Here is a 16451-nt window from a genome sequence, read left to right as displayed (position 1 = left end):
CTGTAATTTCACATGCTTTATTAATGACCTTAAATGCACCACACCAGGGGATAAACTGTTAAAAGGGAAAATGTTTATTCTAAACGTATGTGACAATCTTTCATATAAAATTCAAATTCAAAAAGAGAATAATTATTCTCTTACTGCAGTGCTTATTTGAATACTTTATAGTTGAGTAGTCCCATTGTAGTTCGTATGATATCCTACAGGAAGTTTTAATTTGAGTACCACATCTGATAAATGTGACAACCCATTTAATTCATTTTCACAAATAAGTTTAACTACAAGGACGTCAGTATGGTTAAATTGTATGGGCTGAATAAAGGAAAATCTATTTTGAATAAGTTTAGATCAGTCTAGAAGTTTTGTTAGACAAGAGCCTTATTATTTGTACATCCCACAAGACGTGGGATGATAAAATTGTCAAAAGGACATATAGAAAAAGCCTGTACATTTCAAAAACTCAAGTCATTTTCTTTTTATCATGCCGCAGCAACTGTAATTCTTATTTCCAAATTGAACTAAATGAGAAGAATTATAGGGCCACATGAAATTTAATTCCGGGTTGACTTTTCATTTGGATGGACAGGTTCTTTTTCCCTCTCTCTGGCCAACCCCCACTCTTTCCCCCCTTCTTCCCTCTCCCCTCTCTCTCTCCCCTCCTCGTTGCTCCTCTCTCCTTCTTTCCATCTCCTCTAACAAACCCATAGCAGAGTCCCTCTGTTCTTCCACCCTGAGGCTGACCAGTGTGTCAGAGCTAACCAGGGAGAGGAACAGAGAGGGAGAGGGAAAGACAGAGATAGCGAGGCAAGTAGAGAGAAAGGGAGAGAGAGAGAGAGGGTTCAGTTGGGCCTTTTTCAGGGGCAACCAAAAAAAGGAAGATGAGACAGATGTACAGAGTCCGTTTCATCTAGTGGAAAAAGAAAGCGAGAGAGGCCAGACTCTTCATGCCTCTCATATTTCTCTATCTTTTTATATCATGACCCATCACTCTTTCCTTCTTTAGACAGCACTGGAGACATAATGTTGCCTGAATGTCAGGCTGCCCCCCTTTCTTCCTCTACCCCAGTCACTCTGCAGAATTTCAAAACATAGTTGGTACTACACTATATTCCTCACACTGTTTCCTCTTCACTCCTGTCATTGGCCCACTAACCTTGCCTCCACAAATATGCCACTTCTGCCGATGGCCGCGGCCCTACAGATTACCAGCCTCGATGCAAACTTGCATCAGAGTGGATCAGTCATTTCTGTCCAAAAGAAGACATCTTGAGCGATATTCAGTTGTAACTAATTGTGTTCATGTGACATGATGTTCCACATTTTTTTTGAACACCCCTTAACTCTGACTTAGGTGTTAGATTTCTTCATTTTCTATTATGTCATCGGGTTTATTGTTATCCATAAAATTCAGGTGAGATAATGGGACTCTATGAAACTTGTACAAATGTGACTGTAAATCGAAAAGTGTGCACAAACTGTATTTTCATCCAGAACTTTTAAAAGCAGTAGTTATACAGCGTTGTACAAGAGATGGTGAAGTATAAGAGCCCTAACTACAAGAGCTATAAAACTGAAAAATACTTTTCAACTATGTAGTTCCTGTCATCTCTGTGGAGAGTTTTAGTGTCTCTCAGCTCATTGTTTTGGTTTTCCAGCCAATACTTTACTCACTCATCAGTGTTTTTTTCCAGCAGCAGCAGGCAGCAAAAAAATAAAAAATGTTATAGCACCAACAGCACAGATAGACAAAGTTAGGGAATAACTCATGAATAAAGTGGAACATTTAAGAGCTAAAAAAAAAAGGAAAAAAAAAAAAAAAAAAAAAAAATATATATATATATATATATATATATATTTTGCTCTGGAGTTGGTGGAGAGAAAAAAACAGCTGAAAGGAGAGTGAGTATTGGTCTTAGTTTCACCAAGAGGCCTGAAACACGACTCCAAAGGAATGATAATGTTGTCTGCTGGTTGTGTAAATAAGCAACTGCGAGCTAACAAGTTTACCATATCAACTTCATGGTGATAATATGTCAATATTGTATTTGCAGCTTGTTTACGCTGCTCCCAAGTAGTCAAAAAAAAAAAGAAAAAAACCCCAGTTACTGCAGGTTTAAAGATGGTTTTTAAAGACGTGAACTGGTGTGGCCTCTCTGAGACTTTGCGGGAGGCTGTTTGAAAGTTGCAGCAAAACAGCAAAGGCACGATCACCTCTCAGCCTTGACCATCCTTGATCTAGCCTAAGTGTGCGAATCCTTGCATCTTTGTAGTGTCCTAAAGACACAGGAAAAAAAACAACAACAACCTGTCCCTAAAACCCAGCGCACTCTTTCAACAGCTGACTGAATTATCAAAAGGCTCTGACACATCAACACACCTGAGGCTTTGCAACAGTAATAGTCTGTTTGCTTAAACTAGTCCAGGCCGGCGCTTCACAACTTGTGGCGAGGCAAAACTGCGGTTCCCTTTGAGCGGTGAATGTGCTGTTGTCAAGGTGCGATTGTGCACAGTAGCCCAGTTGCACCCTATTGTAAGTGTTAACCATTGTCACCGCGTAACTGTGTGATCCATCATCCCCACTCGGTTTTATGGGTGGGCTTTTGTGGGAGAGAGGTCCTTTTGTCTGGCCTGTTGTGTCCGCAGTCACTCGGCAAAATAAGAAGTGTTTTTGTCTTCACACATCTCCGTGCACCATCAGTGCAACCGGCATCTTTAGTAAACAAAGTGCATTCTCTCTTTCAGCTCGGTGAGATGTGTGTTAGTGTGTCTATATTGATTCAGTCAATATCTATGGGCTCCATGTCTTATTTTGTGTGCGGCGTGTGTGTGTTTGTGTGTGTCGGTTACCTGAATACCTGCGTATTTGTGCCATATCTGCTGGAGCCTGTGTGTTTACTGTGCATGTACAATCCATTACAATCTGTGAGCGTCTGTATCTGACAGTCTGTGCATGCATGTGTGTGTAAGAGTGTGTGCGTATGAGGAAGAGTATTCCCTGGGCTGCTAGTTATAATGTTTCTGGGGGTGATGGGGGGAACTTGAAAGCCCTGCGCTGCCCAAATCAAAACTAACAAGGAAATGATGGGGGCTCCTTTATCTCCTCTCTGGCCTGGGGGGCCGAGGGGGGCGAGGATGGGAGACTAGGGAGGGAGGGAAAGAAGAGGAGGAGGAGAAGGGAGGGGAGGGAGGGAGGGAGGGGAGGAGGAGGTGGAGATGGAGAGGGAGGAGAGGGGAGGGGGGGGCAGCCTGGCTTCCTCTTTGATTTGTAAAAAATGCATTACCTCCGAAATCAAACGGAAAATTACTGCGCCGAAGCAAAACACACAGAGCAGGAGAGAGGGAGAGAAAAGGAGATGGGTGGGACGGAAAGGAGGGGAGGGGAGGGGAGGGGAGGGGAGGGGAGGGGGAGAAGACAGTGAATAGGTGTGTGTGAATAGGAAGGAGGTGGGAAAGAGGAAAGGAGGATTCACCTGTATAGATACGCTGCTGGATCGGAAAAGGGAGGATGGGTATAGATTTGATGCGTTGCGTAGGTGGTAGGAGAGGTAGCCGGAGAGACCCCGACAGATAGGAGCGCACATATAGATCATCCTCAGAGGAGACGAGCTTATACATGCTGCGGACCATGAGAATATGGAAAATGAAAGAGATGATCTAGTACTCATGACCTGTAGCCCACAGGGAAGAGGAAACATATAGATTACTACCTCCAACACAAAGAATATCTTATTTTTTAAAGACTCAACACCACCAATCTCTGCCGAGGCCTTCAGTCAGACCAACACGGTAGATTGCAGCATTTTAATGGAAACACGTACGATCTGAAATGGAGTCGTCTCTAATTGTGCGAAGGCCGATGTGCGATTTGATATCTATACCGGTTCGCTGAATACCAAGTGATCTGTGTTGCAGCCTACGTGTAGCAATAGTTTTGTGAGGGGGAAAAAAAAAACACTGGAAAGTGAGCAGCTTTTGTGTGAAGATATTGAGTTACGGCTGTCATTTGGTTCCTTACGATAACTTTGTCTCATTATGGGAGAGCGAGTGCAGGCAGAGACGCAAGACAGAGAGAGAGAGACGTGAAAAAAAGAAGTGATAACATGAATGATAGGGAGGGAAAAAATATGTGAGTGAGATAGGATGAATGCCAACTCTATATTTGAAGACAGAAGGAGCGGCTTGAAAACAAGAAAGATGAAGAGAGGGAGGAGAGAGCGAGAGGGGCCACAATCCAAAGGCTAGAAGGAGGGTGAGAGCGAACGAGAGAGATAGATGGAAAGAGAGGGTCGGTCAGAGAGAGTGTGTGAGAGAGAGAGAGAGAGAGAGAGAGAGAGAAATGCCTGGAGTTAGCAATAATAATTTATACAAACACACCTTAATAATTCACGTTCCATTTCAATGCTGGAGGGAAAATCCAAAATTCACAGAGCATAATTAAATAGAGGCAGAGAGTGAAGGCAGAGATAGAGAGGCCAGCATTAAAGATACCAGTGTAGCAGCAGGGCATCTCTTCCATCTGAGCTTTGTAAAACAACCCTGATGAAACTGTGATATCCAAACCAGATCCTCGTCTCCCAGTCCCCCTCGCTCTCGTCACGCCAAAGCACTGAAACCTACCTCACCTTCTCCTGTCAGCAGACGTCTATATGCGTTTATGGAAGCAGAACGTTATCGTGATCAAGCTGCCGTTTAATGAAGCGACCACACCGGCCCCTCCCTCAGTCACACTATTGTTTACGGTGTGTTCGGATGGAGCAAATAAAAGAAAAAACAACACTCCATCTCCGTCAGTGGCACGTTTGAGTAGGTGAAAAGTTAATCACTGCTGCCTCGTGTGTTTACTGCACGTCACTATATTTGCTTTATTTAACTTTGGAATGATTATATCATATGACCTGTAATAGATTTCAGTTTTTTATGTTTTGTTTTGTTTTTTCAAATAGACTTAATTAAGTACATTTCTATCTCCAAATACTATACAATGTTCTTCACTTGAGAATTTTGACTTCACGCTATTTCACTTGTATTTTATGAAATATTTGTTCTCCTCTACATGTATTAGATCACTGTAGTTACTTTGTAGATCTAGATATTATATTTAAAGTTTGTAAAATATTATATGTTGTTAAAGACTAACTGTCCACAGCAATATGTACAATATACTGTAAGTATTGCCTCACCTTGATCGACAACAGCAATAAACACATTTATGCATCACTGGTATAGTTTAAAAAACAAACAAACATAATACATTCAAGTGGCATTTTGTCTGCATAAACTCAAATACATTTATTTGATAAATTCAGTTTTACTTATGCTTGTATTTTTACCGTTACACATTTTACAATACACAAGTACCTAGCGAATATGATGTAAAATTAAAACCAGAACAAATATATATAAATTTAATAATAGAATAGAATAAGAGAAATGTTCATATAGCTCTTAAACTGTCATATAATGAGTAAAAATTAATTTTCAGTCTCACAAGTGAAGCCTCTCCTATTCAGGTAGACCTTTAAACTAACTCTCAGTGGTTGTGTACCTGAACATAAACCTGCACATAGAGATGTTTGAATTAATGTGTAGTCTTCACTGCTGCTATAAACTCCACTCTGGAATAGCCGATCTGTATTATAAATTAAAAACAATCTAGTTTTTAATGCATAGTATTGCTCAGCTTCGACTCAGATGTCAAAAGTCTATTTAACTCTCCCCTGTTCATAAATGCACTATAGGGATGTCCACCCTGTTGCATCAGACGCAGCATTAGTTAGCCACACAAGATTACGTCCATCAAACACCTGATCTCTCCCAAAATCATATAAAACACAACCTTGCCATATTTCACATCAATTTAAGGTATGTTTCTGACGCGATACTGGCACTTTAGACCCTTATGCAATACCTCACCTCTCAACAAAGTTTGCCACTCTTCAACTAAAACTTCAGCTCACTAAAGTGAACCTGCTGGGCACCCGCCTCTGGCATTTCAGCAAAATGCCATTTCATTTCAAATGACTTAATCTTTGCTTACTGACTTTCCTTCCTCTCTCTATATTGTGTCTCTTTGTGTCCTCACAGGTGTTGTGGAGGCATGGACTGTAACTGCGTCAGTGACCTGCTGCTCCCCCCGGTGCCTGCGCTCTGGACGCCAGGTGAGTCCCCCTGCCGCGCTCCCATCGCCAGAACCCCGAGAGGTAATTCTAACCTTTTTTTGTTTTTTTTTATGGTGTCAGCTCTGCTTGAGGTCTGATTGGAGAATCTATTACAAAAAAAAAAGTACCAGTAAAAAAAAAGCAGAAATCTTTAAACATTTTTAAAAATCTAGACCCAGTCCACGTGCATAAATTGGTTAAAACCAGACAACCAAAACAAGCAAATATGGCTCTGATAAAACTTCACAAACATCAGCATCATCACCAGAACCACGTGTTAAAATTCATGTAAAAAGATTAACCATACACATGCACATTGCTAAACAAATTTGAGCCTCTGGTGGTAATTGGTTGTATATCTAATGGCTTTACAAGGCTAGTTAGTGCCAGATTCACTTTGGCGTGAGTCAAAAAGCTACTTAACTCCATCGGTGATGTGCATACAGTCGGCTTTTAGAATTCAGACCCGAGCAGCATCAATCAGATCTCTCCCAGCGAGCTGTCATCATCCCACTGACCAATCTGTTGAGGCTAGAGGGCATTAGTGCAGACTAACATTGCTCAAGGCACGCGCTGTGATATTAAACACATCATCCCTCACCTCCATCACTCATCAGTCATTCAGACAGCAACAACCCCCCCATCACCACCACCTAACACACACACAAACACACACACACCTTAAACCCCCCCCATAGCGAGCAGCGGGGACAAACGACAGGCCCTGACCTCATCCACCTCTCTTTCCTGTTCCCGCCACCCAGGGTTCGCCTTCCCAGACTGGGCCTACAAGCCCGAGTCGAGCCCCGGCTCCAGGCAGATCCAGCTGTGGCACTTCATCCTGGAGCTGCTGCAGAAGGAGGAGTACAACGGGGTGATCGCCTGGCAGGGCGACTACGGCGAGTTTGTCATTAAGGATCCAGATGAGGTGGCCCGACTGTGGGGGATAAGAAAATGCAAACCTCACATGAACTACGACAAGCTGAGCAGGGCGCTGAGGTATGACAGGAAATCAACATTATCCTGCGCGTTTGGCGTCTGTGCATGTGTTTGTACGAGATGCGTTGAATGTCAAGCAATAACACTGCTAGTAACAGATAAATCAAGATGTTTATCACCCATGGTTTACATAAACTGTTTACTGTTTTCCATTTTGGTAAAAAAAAAAAAAAAAGGAAAGATAAAAGTGGGACTTGTCCTAGGGAACGTCAATACCCTCAATTTCTCCTTATCTGTGGACATCCTAATGGAAAGTTCAGCATTGAGCTGCCAAATAAAAAATTCAATAGGGATTTCAAAATTAAGCCTAAGTCTGAAATTGCCTCGACTTCTTCAAAACGGGGAAACTGCTCGGCACAGAAACTTGCCGAAGGTGATTATAACAATACGGTTCGCACTCCTTCAGATACCTTCAGCATTTTACACCCCCAACCACACACACAGTTTTCTTATGCAAATACACGCTACCCCAACTTGTTCTCCTACCCCAACCCCCCCAACACCCCCCCCCCCCCTCCCACCGCTTTCCTTTGGCCTCTTTTTAATGGGGGCTGTCGTCAGAGTCTAATTGTTATGAATTGGCTGGGGCCACAATTAGCCTTCTTAATTAGCCTCACTTAATTGCTCAATTAAGGGCCACGGCACAATTGCCACGCATAGCAAAACACGTACACATCATTGCGCCGAGTGCAGCCACTGTGGATACATGCTGATACGTACATGCTGCTGTATTTGTTGATATAATGCGGCTGCATAATGAGGGGGCCACTCACCATTGTTTAGTGCTGAGGTTGTCTAATGTGCTCTGTTTGGTGCACTTACTGCGGTCACTTTAACACACACAAAAAAACCTAAGTGCTCAAAGAAATGGGGTTTGAGATTTATACCATCTCACAGTAAACTGACGCAGGTTCATCACTCTACAGCCCCCCCCCCACCCCCTCCGACACGCTTCCCCCTCGTCCCCACCTGAGCGCTCCGCTCCTCTACCTAAACCAGATGGCTGCATGTTTTGCCTCTGCTGCCGATCAGCCTGGCATCCTGGCAGACTGAACACTGTGACACCTCAGTGGGTGGCACAGGAAACCGGCATGACGACGGCTCGACATGCCCACAGGGAGACACCTGAGGTCGTTACCATGGAGACTCCCCCCTTAGTTGTCCCACCTCTTTGTAAATGTGATTTGCTGCTGGGAAACGATGACCGTTTCCTGTTGTCATGTTTATTTACATGACAGTTTCAGGGATGGTTCGAGTTAAATACGAGGATGACTTATTCAGTTCAGGTCGCACCGTTCATTTCATTCAATCATTATTATTATTCTCATTTCAATGATGACAAATCTATGTTTTTTTTCTTAAATAAAATTTAGATTGCTTACTTAAAACCACACATATTCTTTTTTCATTTGAAGTCATAATTTCATTGACTTTGATGTCATAATACATATTATATTATATATTAATATACTCGCCGTATATTTTTGGAATTGTAAATACTTTTAGTATGATAAAAGGAGTACTTTGTCTTGTTGTTTTGCTGTTGTTGTCTTTTGTTTTGCAGTTGACTGCATATTAAGAGCTTCAGACACTTGAAGGGTTTCTGTTTTTTGACTTTTTGTCTGTTAAGAGCTGAATAAAATTTCCCTCCACAGGAGCATATTGTGTTGAATCAAGGCAGTCAGACATGAATTGATTGGAGGAAGGAGGAGTTGAATAAAAACAATGGGAAATCAGCATAGCTCTCGCCCCACAGCGCTGAAGTTGTTTACTTATTCTCTTCGGTTGGTGATGAAATACAAAACCTTGATGTGAGCATTATATTAATCCTCCTCTCCGCTTTTCCTTTTTCTCTTCCCTTTTCCTTTATCTTTTATCCCTTCACTCCATCCCTGCTTCGACACGCCGTCCTCATCCTTTGCAGGTATTACTACAACAAACGCATTTTGCACAAAACCAAAGGGAAACGTTTCACCTACAAGTTCAACTTCAGCAAGGTGGTGCTGGTGAACTACCCCATCCTGGACATGGCCAACTCTCCCTTCTTTCTGGCCCAGAATCACTTCAATGGCGGCTCCACTGCACCAGACTGCACCCCAGAGGTACGAAGGGTAGGATGACGGGCCTGGGAGAGGGTGGGGGGAATATACTTTGATACATATAGTAGATTGAAGAAAATGCTAATAATGCAGTGTCAGTAAATAAACATAAATGTATAGTCTGACATTTTTGCCATCTAAATTATATCCATATTTGTGGGTATATTGCTGGTAAATATGATATTTAAATACACAGGAATAAAGTGAAGGGAAACCTGTGAAAAATATATAATAATATAAAAGGGAGAAATGGCAAGACACACAACTTTTTTATTAATGGTAGTTTAATACAGGTAACTGAAATCCATTTTCTCTTGGCTATTTGCCGTTGTATTTCTCAGGCCCCCGCTGTGCATTTGATTTGTACAAGGGAATGTGTGGTATTCACCATATCCATCTTTTATTCACCGTCTCTACTGGTGATCGTAATGGAATACAACTCACTTATTATTTGCCCTGTGAGATTGTAAAATTTTTACAAAGATAAATTGTATCCGAACACAGACAGAGGGAGGCATGGGCAAAAAAATGTTATAATTTAGTTGGAAAATAATGACTTTATTTGCAGGTCTACTGAAGCTGAATCAGATATTTATAGAAAATAAAACAGTGAACAAATCCATTTAAATGTGTCCACGCTAAATTATGGATGTAGCCACACAGATTGTTTTGGAGGACTCTATTTTTTCACTTTGATTTAAGTGTTGGAGTGTGCAGCTAATTTTATTTCAAGCAACTAATGTCCTAGAAAGTGCACATAACTTGAGAGTACAGTAAAAGAGAATCATCCATCATTTGTCTGCACCATCCTTAAGATGGGATAAGGAGACACACTCTGAGAGGCGACAGTGGAGGGGGACGGTTTTAACTTGTCCTTAAAACAAAAGAAGACGTTATCCCCTCCTTCTCTTATCCCCGCCTCTGATGGCGTATCCATCTGTCATCGATTGAAAATGAAAGAAATAGAAAGCAAAGGGGTCGCGTTAGATCAGATCAATGGCGGGTCATTAATGCGGTTTGTTAAGCAACGCAGATCTCACAGCTTGGGAGTACAGTCTCGCCTTTCAAACTTAGGGCTGTGGGGTGACAGATACTATTGATCCACAGTCCTGCTCGGGGAAAAAAATCCCCCTTTGTCCCCCTGATTCCTGAGATTCAACTGTTCCATTTATTTTATTTTTTTACCTTGTCTCTTTCTCTGTCACGTATTTTACACATCGACACACACACACACACATACACACAGCTGCCCTACATCCTGAATGGATGTCAGTCTCTCAGATCTCAGTCCTATTCGTCCTGTGTCCCTTCAAACAAACTGGCCCAAAATCCCTCACTCTTTTCTTGTCATTTATCCTTTGTGCCCACAATCTTAATCGCTGGTCTCCATTTGACTCTGTACTCTTCCTGCCTTTGAGTCGCTGAGCCTCTGTGTCCTCCTACCTCCCTTTTTACCCCCGACTCCCATGGCTCCCATTTTATCCTGTCCTTGCCGCGACTGTGTCACTGTTTGCATCACGCTCTGCAGGGTGCTGCTGTCAACATGTGACTTTCCTCCGCATAACACAGCAGCAGCGCGCATGAGGTCAGATTTGTGGGAATCCGTGTGCTTTATTTAGGAAGTTATTTTCATTGCACAACTCATTTTTTTTCCTCTCTTTTTTTTTTGTTTTCTCTCCCCTCTTTGTTGCTCAGGCTATACAGTCCCTGTTTCCCCGTTTGCCAGACTCCGGCAGAGGAACATCCCTGTTTGATCGAGGGACCACGGCACCGGGGCCAGAAGGAGACAAGCTGAGACTGGACGCATTCCCTTTCCTCAGTACAGGTGAGCCGACAGGAGGAGAAAACTTTGTCAAAAACTTTAAGTTGCCAGAGAACAAATGGGAATCTTTTAGTATCCTAGAGACAAAAAAAACCAAACAAACAGCTTGTACGGGGGGGGGGGGGTGTACACACAGAAAGTAGACCTCCTGAAACAAAGGGAGGAGGAGAAGGTGGAAGAGGAGAGAGAGAGTGGAGGATATAGGGAGGCTTGAGCATTTATTGTTAAAGGAAATAGGAGACATGGCTGTCTCAACGCTCCCCGCAGTGAGGCTGTGCTTCAGGTGAGAGAGGCCAGGTTAGCCTGTGAATTATGCACATCAGCGCAGTAAGAAACAAGTGGAAGGCTGGAGAAGTTGCCCACCCTTTCTGCGCAATTTGTCCTCTCCTTTCCTCTCGCATACGAGTGTCAGTAAACGCAGCGTGATTGACATTACGTACATGTGTTAACGCGCCTGCCTTTGTTCGTCTTTCTTCATATACGTGCATCAGAATGCGTACGACAAACGCGCAGAGCCAGAGAGAGGTAGCATGTAAGCAGTTGCATGCACTCCTCATCACACAACCTGCAAACCCCCCCCCCTCCCCGCCTCCTCCTCCCCCTTCCTCTCCCTCCCTCCCTCCCTCCCCACTCTGTTTGTCCTCAGGTCCTATCCCCCCCCCCCCTTCTTCCCTTCTCACCCTCCTCTCCCTCCCATGTGTCCCCGCTGTCCTAATCCCTTCCCAGGCAGGAAGGCCCTAATTGAGGGTGCAGGCTTCAGTTTGTGGCCTGTGGGCGCCCATTACTGTGTTTTCATAAGCAAGTGAGGCCTGCCTGACTGATTCAATATTCATGTGTCTGCCAGCTACTCCTGGCCCAGCACGCAGACTTCACCACTGTCAAATTAGCCCTGCATAGTAAATAACGGAGTGGAAGAGAGCGAGCGGGAGAGAGAGAGAGCGAGGAAGACAGGGAGAGATGGGGGGGCACAGCAGAGAGAGAGAGAGAGAGAGAGAGAGAATCTTTGAGTTGGTTGTCAGTTGGAAGGAAGTACAGTAGGGTTGAGAGGCAATGCTTTTGTTTGTTCATTAAAATTGAATTCCAGCATCACCTCAAATTTACCCCCTTTTTCTGTTATCAAGTGATGCTTACAAGGAACTGAATTGAAACACAGTGCGATATTTAATTTGCCACACCTTAATGATTTTCGCTTAATCTAAAATGATACAATGACATGTGAAAACACGGAGGGAGAGGGGGGGAAGTGTGTGTGTGTGTGTGTGGTGGTGGTGGGGGGGCAACAAGAGCCCGGCGGTTTACAAGTTTTCTTCCTGTCACTCATTTAACCCCTGGAAGTAGACACACTAGTCTGGTAATGCATTCTTTATTATTCCTCCAATGGATTTTTCAACAAGGTGACTGTCCCTGCTGTGCTGATGTGCAGTCACAACAGTGTCAAATATTTCCTTCTGGAATTATTTGGAAGATGTTTAACTCTGCTTGATTAGTTGTTTGATTTTTTTTTTTTTTTTTTTTAAGTAAGTTTCGACTGCAGTGCAGAATCTTTGTGATCACATCTGGGTTGCAGCAGTGTGAAGTGGGTGTAATGCACAGTACTGGCATGCATAAATGAACCGTCAGATTTTTGTTGAAAGCAACCGTGCCAGAATTGGCCCCTGTGGCTCCTGATTAGAATTGCTAATACCGCTGAGCATAATTAGTGAACATTCTTGGATGTTGTATGTCAAGACACCTTTGGCCCTTCTGAGTTTTAACCTCCGTGTCTGGATTCTCTCTGTCCTATAGGTGCCCCATGCTACTCCAAGCCCCCGTCCCTGCTGGGCCCGTACCCTCGCAACCCACCCTTTGACTACCCCTGGGGCTTCAACCCCTACCTCCCAGGGGCCTTCTCTCTCAATAACTGCCCCAAACTGCCCCCTGGCTCCCTCTACCCCTCCCAGTTTTACCCCAACCCTTTGCAGAGCAGCCTTTCCCAGCTGCCTCACCCCTTCTCCTCCCTGCTCCCCCCAGGGGAGGCAGGCGGGGGTGAGAGAGGAGCGGCGGGGCAAACCGGCGGGACGAACGGCACAGCGGGTGGTCAGCCGGCCAGACTCTTACTGCCCCCCTACCCGGGGAGCCTGTCCATCGGTCGGACGGACATTGGGGCGGTGCTCGGGGAACGGGAAAGGGCGGAGACCAGTCCTCCGGGCACGGGGCTGAGTCTGGGGCTGGGAGCGGTCGGGCTGGCGGCCGGGACCGGGACGGGCCGGCAGAGCCCCACGGAGAGGAGAGGGGGGGTGAAGCAGGACCCGGAGTCGGACTCAGACCTGGAGATCACAGATCTAAGCGACTGCAGCTCAGACAACGAAAACGAGCACGAGTTCGGCATCAGGAAGGAGTCCGGCCTGGCCAGCCGGCCACAGATCGTGTTGGATGGAAAGAAAGGGAGCGCGCTGCCGGCCATCTCCTCGCTTCCTCCGCCCGTGTCCCCGCACCCTCTGAAGAGCCTGATCCCCATCACTCCCCCTCCGCCCTCCCTGGCTCCGTCACTCTCCCCTTCCATGGCTCTGCATGAAAGACACAGGGAGACAGAGACTCTCAAAATGATACACAGCTAATACATTTTCTCCTGCGTCCACCATCTTGCCAGTCTAAGCTCTGATAACTCTCTTCTTCTCTCCTTTCATTTCTCTGCGACACTTCTCCGCTGTAGATCATCAACTCTCTCCCATCAGTCTTGATAGATACTTTTCCCAGGAAAGGCAGTTATGCTCTTTACTCATAAAATTGCTGTTTCCCTGTGCGCACTGTTCAAGTTTTCACTTGCCTACAGTCCATTACACTACCGACTTACCCATCTCCGAACATATGGGGCGTACAGTATTAAGGGTATCGGCCGTCTGTGTCACCATCTTTCCTCTCTCCTTTGATCTTGCACACTAAATGATCACTCCCTGGTTTGCAGACTTGTTTACACATCGCCAGCAGTACTCTGCAATTTGCTGTCCACGGCCGAGCTATGATAGGAGGCAGCGAGGTAGTAAATTACAACACAGCGATGCCTGCGTGGGCAAATATTAACAAACAACATCCCTATACTAACAGAACAGAACAACAAATAATGCGCCGATCGATCCAATTTTACAGATTTGTACTGTAAATCTTGAGATCTGGACTATATGTACAGTAATAATCACTATGACTTTTGAGACATAGTCAAATACTGCCACCTGGTGGTCTGTGGAGGCAACGTCCCCCTCAGAGAAACCATCTCCTCTCCGTAATCCTGTCCTCAAAATTGTTGCCCTCAAGTTTATTTTGCACTTACTTTGAAATGATATTGTTTCTTGCAGGTTATTTTAAATGTTCAAAATCCATATTTCTAATAGTGCTAACTGTGGTGGTCCGTGAATATTTATTTTGTCCCGTGGTTTGAGTATTTTCCTGCACATTTTCTAAAAGGAAAGAAAAAGAGAGCAGAGGGAGCTGGGCCAATCTAAAAATTTGTATGAATATTTCTGTGTATATATTTTAATATTGTGTACATTACATTTAATTATTATTCACTATGATAAGATTTAGCTGTATTGTTGTGATTTAATTCAGTATTTAAACATGTTGGAAAAATTATAAGCTTAGGTGTATCAAAGTTTAAATTATTAATGGCAGAAGATCTGCACTCTGAAGATGTTTTTCTATGATGAGGACAGAGGTCACACTGGGAATTGTCTCTGATTTTCTCAACCCCAGTTAATTGTGCCCTTTGGTCATTTTTGCCAGATGCCCAACGTACAAACCCTTTGGGTTCAAATATATGCCGGTAGACTTATTTTTATAGTTAGCATTCACCCAGTGTAACTGTACTGTAATTAGTCAAATGTGAATAATATTGGTCTTCGCATTTTCTTCTTTAAATCCTCCCCCGAAAATCTGTTTTGATTATTTTTCAATCAATGCTTTTTGTCCATGCCAGCAGCAGCGCAATTCGGTTTGCTTGAGGACATTTAACAGTGGAAAAAAATATTCAAAAACTGTTTATCTGTTTTTGACCAGCATCCTTTCTCCGGCCCAGTTTCTCAGCACAGAGTGAACAATAAACCATATTGTACAGCGTCATAGCCTTCATAGCCTATGGTTTGTCAAACAGTGGCGGTATACGATTAGTTGTGAAAGCTCTATTGTAAAGTTAATGTAAAGCTCTATGTTTGTTGAGTTGCTACAGGAAAGGCCTCCAGTCACCTCCACGTGGACTTCACTGACTAACAGCTGTAAATACTGTTTCCTTTGTGTGTGTATGTGTGTGTACACATCCAAAAATGACAATGCAGTGGTTTTACCTGTCATCTCTCTTTGTTTTACTGTAAAGAAGAAAAATTGAAAGTGCAAAAAAGAAGAAAAAGATTAATATCTTCAAAAGCAATAAACATTATTCTGGATAGTGGACTGTTGTTGACTGTGATCTTGTTGAACTCATTCACTGTGTCATGGCGAACGCTGAAGGGGAAGATGGCTCTTCCATTGCTTATTCTGTCATCATCTTTGAAGCTATTTGAGGTATTTATTGCAGTGAATAAACCATGTTGATATTACAATATACACTGTTGCACATGAAGTTGGAATAATTTTTCTTTTCAGACACATTCCTCTTTTTATTTCTATATAAAGATTAATTCTGATTTAATTTTCTCACTGATATGTTTGGATGTCATTGATCAATAAAATTTTGAGAAGATATACACTTACTTCTACCAGGAATAAATCACATTGTCACAATCATTTCCAGAGAAGCAGTTAAAAAAATATTTTATGGGCAACAGTGATTTATATTTGGAACATTTGGAATTAAACTACATTTTTCTGTGTAATCTCTTAAATTTCCCATAGTTAGTAACATAGAATAAATAAACCAGATGTGACTGCTAATATCTGACAAATGACCGTCAGGATCCTTCTTGGTTTTAATAAAATATAAAGTTTCTTTTGCAAACATACAAATAATTAGCACTGAAGCTACACTGTGAGGAAATTAAAAATTTAAATTGAAAAGTGTTAAGTTAATGATCATGTATCAATTATATCTGGATTTCTGTTGAAACAAATATGGTTGAGACAGATGATGACAAAATGACTGTGTACATTTTTAGGATGATGGTGTCATGTATGTTTATGAGCAAAAAAAAACAGCATTAAATAGTCTCAAACACAATGCCATATAAACACTCAATTTTAACTGAAATATAATTCAATTAAGAAATTATGTTATTAACAGTAAAATTATGTCATATCTCTTTGTTGTTCATATGGTGTGTTTGACTTTCACTGTTCAAAAAGCCACAAAGAGATTAGGACATAAAACAAAACATTATAATTAAAAATAATTGTAATAATTGT

At 42.9% G+C, this 16451-nt stretch overlaps 1 protein-coding gene across 1 annotated transcript; it reads left to right on the top strand.

Annotated features, from left to right (window-relative positions):
- Positions 1-6100: 6100 nt before the first annotated feature.
- Positions 6101-13678, top strand: erfl1 (Ets2 repressor factor like 1; the record flags this gene model as incomplete). Its single annotated transcript, XM_083988949.1, has 5 exons — positions 6101-6203; positions 6926-7160; positions 9085-9262; positions 10955-11084; positions 12867-13678. The coding sequence occupies 5 exons, from the start codon at positions 6101-6103 to the stop codon at positions 13676-13678; spliced, it is 1458 nt and encodes a 485-aa protein (XP_083845075.1).
- Between the last annotated feature and the right edge of the window lie 2773 nt (positions 13679-16451).

Source organism: Trachurus trachurus, assembly GCF_905171665.1.
Source record: "Trachurus trachurus genome assembly, chromosome: 16".
NCBI lineage: Eukaryota > Metazoa > Chordata > Actinopteri > Carangiformes > Carangidae > Trachurus > Trachurus trachurus.
Note: the sequence above shows the minus strand (reverse complement) of the source record. Positions and strands in the feature narration are given on the sequence as shown.